This window comes from Chanodichthys erythropterus, chromosome 12 (genome assembly GCF_024489055.1).
Source record: "Chanodichthys erythropterus isolate Z2021 chromosome 12, ASM2448905v1, whole genome shotgun sequence".
Classification (NCBI taxonomy): domain Eukaryota; kingdom Metazoa; phylum Chordata; class Actinopteri; order Cypriniformes; family Xenocyprididae; genus Chanodichthys; species Chanodichthys erythropterus.
In genome coordinates, this window is record NC_090232.1 from 40485355 (window position 1) to 40490537 (window position 5183).

Genomic DNA, 5183 nt, shown 5'->3' on the forward strand with positions numbered 1-5183 from the left:
AGAGATTATTGTCAAACTCGCTCGCTCTCGCTCTTTCTGCCTAGTGCCTTTATTGAGTAAATTATGCTAAGATGTTCTGAGTGGTGTTTAGCACGTTGCCTTGCGGTCGCTATGTTCTGGGTGGTTGGTGCACTGTTGCTTAATGGTTACTAGGATGTTTTGGGTGGTTTCCCGGTGTTTCAAGTAAAAAATCCATCAAGCTGAATTTGTGGTCCATCTCATTTGCTACTACTTATTTCCTATACTTCTTTTGTTTACATATTTCTCCAATTGCATTTAAAATAATATTTCAATGAAAACATGTTAATGTGTCAGTTGGCCGTCACGACCCTCATGGCTGCCATTGTTGGTGCCATCTTCTATGGAGTCAAAGATGACCAGAGTGGCATACAAAACAGGTGAGTTACCTCTTCTCCTGTGGGGCATTAAAAGTGCAGTAAGTGATTTCTGAGAAACACTGTTAATATTTGGAATCAACCCAAACAAACACACCCCTCCCTTCATTGCTCCGCTCCCAAAATGCACAAACATGCAATGCGCAAAGAGTGAATGAATCTTTATTATAGCTGAAGTGAAAAAAAATAATGCTTCACAAAAAATAAACATGATGAAACAAGGAAGAACAAAAAAATAACATACAGTATACAAGTATAAACAAGCAAGAGTTCGTTGTTACCCCCTACTGCAGAAATCACTTACTGCATCTTTAAGTAACTTTATTTTAATGCCTTTCTTGAAGTATTGTGCTTGTATATACATAGGTATATTTAAAACTCTGTAAAGAGCAAATAGTTGTACTTGCATACAATGCTTTGACTAGACTAAAAAAAAAAAAGTGAAATTTACTTTATTATATTTGGCTAGGTTTTGCAGTTCTTTTTAAAGTATTTTTTTTTACTTAGTGAAACTAAGTAAAATCTACACTTTTAGTAAATTAATCAGCAGTTATGAGTAAATCAGTGCTATCAAATTGGTTAATCGTGATCAATCACATCTAACATAAAAGTTTGTAAATTATATATTTTGGTTTGTGTATACATGTGCATTTACAAACGTTTATGTTAGATGCGATTAATCACGATTATTCGATTTGACAGCACTAAAGTAAATCTAACTAGATTATTCTACATATAATTAATTAGAAGTAATGTGTATACATAATTTGTTAATGTAAATCTAATTTGAATTAATGAGTGTGATTTGATCATTTTATGATCATTAATTAATTAAAAGCTGTGAATAAATTACTAATTTACAGTGACTATACTAAGTTTGCCCTTATTAAAATGACAAGGTTTTGAGATGTAAAAAAACAAGAAAATGTCAGCTCTTTTTCCACCTTTAATGTGATATTGAAACCAATACATTTCACATAAACGAATATAAACTTATGAAATTAAGTTAGTTATATGCAGATTATACTGTGGTTTTGAGTCAGACACATTTCTAACATTAAAAACCTCTGGTCTATCAAAATGAGTCAAAAAATAGACAATTTCCTGCAATAATTAGTTAAAATAAACAAATCATAAAATTAAAATATAAATAAATGTATTTATTTAGAAGAAAGAAAGAAAGAAAGAAAGAAAAGAAAGAAAGAAAGAAAGAAAGAAAGAGAAAAAGAAAGAAAGAAAGAGAAAAAGAAAGAAAGAAAGAAAGAAAGAAAGAAAGAAAGAGAAAGAAAGAAAGAATGAAAGAAAGAAAGAAAGAAAAAGAAAGAAAGAAAAGGCATGCAGCTGTCCACTGAGTAAAATACAAGTGTTCACTTTTTTTTATGGGTTCAATCTAAATGTCACAATTTTCTTTTCAGGTTTGGTGTTTTGTTCTTCATCACAACGAATCAGTGTTTCAGCACACTCTCCGCTGCCGAGCTCTTCATCACAGAGCGCAAGCTGTTTATGTATGTACTTTAACACATGTTTGGCATTTAGAAAGATTCTAGAAATATTTTCTTTTCTAGTACTGAGTATCAAATTCTTGTGTACTTTAATAACAAGCCGAAAACCACACATACATAATGACTAACAGAAAAGTAGTGCTTGTGGAGTGATAGCCTATTATTTCTGTTTTTTGAGCTCATCCTTTAGAGGCCTCTAAATTTTTGGTACTGAAAAAAAAAAATATCCAGTCCCTAATATCATAAAGCAGCTCTGATGCAGTTTTGGTCCAGCCATTTGTCAACCATTTTTGTTAATTATTATTTTTTATTATTTCGTATTATACTTGTAATTCATTTATTTTATTATTATCATATATATTTAAATATATATATTAAGATTTCATTCATAATTTCATGTTTCTATATTTTATTATTATTTATAATTAACATGTGGTATATATGCAGGCTCAGATGCATCTTCTGCTCCGTAAAGTAGCATGTTGTTTTTCTCGTTTTGCAGTCATGAATACACAAGTGGATACTACAGAGTGTCTGTCTACTTCCTGTCCAAGATCCTGTCTGACATCATCACTCAGCGCACAATCCCTACCATACTGTTCACCTGTGTTATTTACTTCATGATCGGTAAACATTGTACATGATTAAACCTTAAAGAGATGAAGTGACATCCATATGTTTTAACCCACAGTATACAAAAAGGAAAACTCATACAATGTATGTTTGCAGTGTTTAAAATGTCTTTGTTTTGCAGGGCTAAAACCCACAGCGGCAGCGTTCTTCATCTTCATGCTGACAGTGATTCTGGTGGCTTGTACGGCCGCGGCCATGGCCATGGCCATCTCAGCTGACCAGTCAGTGGTGGCAGTGGCCAACATCTTTATGACCGTCAGCTTCATCTTCATGATGGCAAGTACATAACGCAGAACAAGTCTTTTTACTGCAGAGGAGGCCTGGTCTTTTTACTTGAACTAAATGTGTGTCCAGATCTTCTCTGGTCTGCTGGTTAACCTGAAGAGCATCATGGACTGGCTGTCCTGGTTGAAGTATCTCAGCATCCCTCGCTATGGGCTTGAGGTATGAACTTTCACTCCCTGCATCTGAGCAACCAAGGCTTTCTGTTGAGATGATATTTTTCTGATGGTTGGTCTAATCATTTGAACAGGCACTGGAGATAAATGAGTTTGTGGGGCTGAATTTTTGTGGAAATGTCTCTGCTGTGATGAGCGGCCCAGCCACAGACATCCTCACGTATGTATAAATACATATGTTGATATATGTGGCATGTGGACTGATAGTCTCCACATAAGCTTTGTTTTACAAGTGTAGAATTGTGCATATTGTGCCAATGCAAGTAGGTTCCTGAATTAGACATTAGATAATGTTTTCTATTTCAAAACTTTCTATTCATAAAAAGAATCCTGGAGAAAAAAAGTATCACAGTTTCTACAAAAATATTAAGCGGACAACCATTGTCAACAAAGATAATAATCAGAAATGTTTCTTGAGCAGCAAATCATAATATTAGAATGATTTCTGAAGGATCATGTGACACTGAAGATTGGAGTAATGATGCTGAAAATTCAGCTTTGATCACAGGAATAAATTAGAGTTTAAAATATATTAAAATAGAAAACAGATATAATATTTCACAAGATTACTGTTTTTACTGTATTTTTGGTCAAATAAATGCAGACTTGGTGAGAAGAGACTTCTTTCAAAAACATTTTAAAAAAATTGTAGAGTGTATATCTGATTTTTTTTTTTTGTAATGTTATACTACATATTCTGTACGTTATATTTCACAGGTGCACAGGAGAACAACATCTGACGTTCCAAGGGATCGATTACTCATCCTGGGGTTTGTGGCAGAACCACGTTGCACTTACAGTCATGACTTTGATCTTTCTCATCATTGCTTATATCAAGCTCAGATACATTCATACGTTCTCATAAATGTTCTGTTTAATGTTAGCTTTATGAATCACCACACAGATTAGCACACACAATTCTGGGATCATATGATATCATTTTATCCTTCTTTACAGTAAGGACGGACGTAGACGTGATTCTTTTAATGCTGATTTCATGCTTCAAGTTCAAGATTGTAAAGATCATCAGGGTTTTATAGTCAACATGTGATCAAAACTGGCCCTATTTACTTTTCAAATACACATGACTGGTCTTACTATGAACAATTATAATACACATTTTTCCAGTCTGATCAAAGTGTTACTGCATTTTCTTTCTTTCTTACTTTGTAACAAACAATTGAAGGGCCGTTCACACCAAGAATGATATCTGTATTAGCATCCACACCAATGCTTGATGATATTTTGTTTATTATAAGCATGCTCTTCAGTTTTGTCGCCTGCCGCTTTAAATTCTCGAGCTCTTTAAAAGATTAGTTCACTACAGAGTTCACCCCCTTGTCATCCAAGATATTCATGTCTTTCTTTCTTCAGTCAAAAAGAAATTAAGGTTTTTGCAGGGAAACAATCCAGGATTTTTCTCCATATAGTGGACTTCAATGGCTACCAGTGGGTTGAACGTCCAAAAACAGTTTTAGTGCAGCTTCAAAGGACTCTACACGATCCCAGACGAGAAATATGTGTCTTGTCTAGTGAAACAATGTAAAAAATGTATATACTTTTTAAACACAAATGCTCATCTTGCACTGCTCTGCGATGTGCCACGCATTATGTAATCATGTCAGAAAGGTCGCACGTGACGTAGGCGAAGTACCGTGGTAGGGCGAAAAACTCCAACTTCAAAATTGTCCGACACTGTTTTACCTTTTTTTGTAAAAGCCATTTGCACGTTTGCTTTGTAAACACTTTCTCGATTCTTCCGCCTACGTCACACGTGACCTTTCCAACATGATTACGTAATGTGTGGCGTATCACAGAGCAGTGCAAGACGAGCATTTGTGGTTAAAAATCTAATTTTTGCAATCTGGACCTTCAACCCATTGGTAGCTGTTAAAGTCCACTATAAGGAGAAAAATCCTGGAATGTTTTCCTCAAAAACCTTAATTTATTTTCGACTGAAGAAAGAAAGACATGAACATCTTGGATGACATGGGTATGGAAGAGGATTAGGGCCAAGCAATAATAAAAAAATAAAACCATCTTGAGATTAAAGTTGTTAAATTTCAAGAAAAAAGTCGAGAAAAATGTTGAGAATAAACTCTTTAAATTACGAGAAAAAAAATCGTTAAATTTCAAGAAAAAAGTCGAGATAAAATGTTGAGAATAAACTCTTTAAATTACGAGAAAAAAACGTT

The 5183-nt window shown here is 34.1% G+C and overlaps 1 protein-coding gene across 1 annotated transcript in view; it reads left to right on the plus strand.

The window, feature by feature from the left end:
- abcg2d (ATP binding cassette subfamily G member 2 (JR blood group)) overlaps positions 1 to 4226 on the plus strand; it is a 13555-nt gene extending 9329 nt beyond the window's left edge. The window contains exons 9-15 of the mRNA XM_067403695.1: positions 316 to 398; positions 1811 to 1900; positions 2400 to 2524; positions 2652 to 2806; positions 2885 to 2974; positions 3063 to 3148; positions 3706 to 4226. Of these exons, the coding sequence (XP_067259796.1) occupies positions 316 to 398; positions 1811 to 1900; positions 2400 to 2524; positions 2652 to 2806; positions 2885 to 2974; positions 3063 to 3148; positions 3706 to 3853 (777 nt within the window). The 3' untranslated portion in view covers positions 3854 to 4226. The remainder of the gene's footprint in view (positions 1 to 315; positions 399 to 1810; positions 1901 to 2399; positions 2525 to 2651; positions 2807 to 2884; positions 2975 to 3062; positions 3149 to 3705) is intronic.
- The last annotated feature ends 957 nt before the right edge of the window (positions 4227 to 5183 follow it).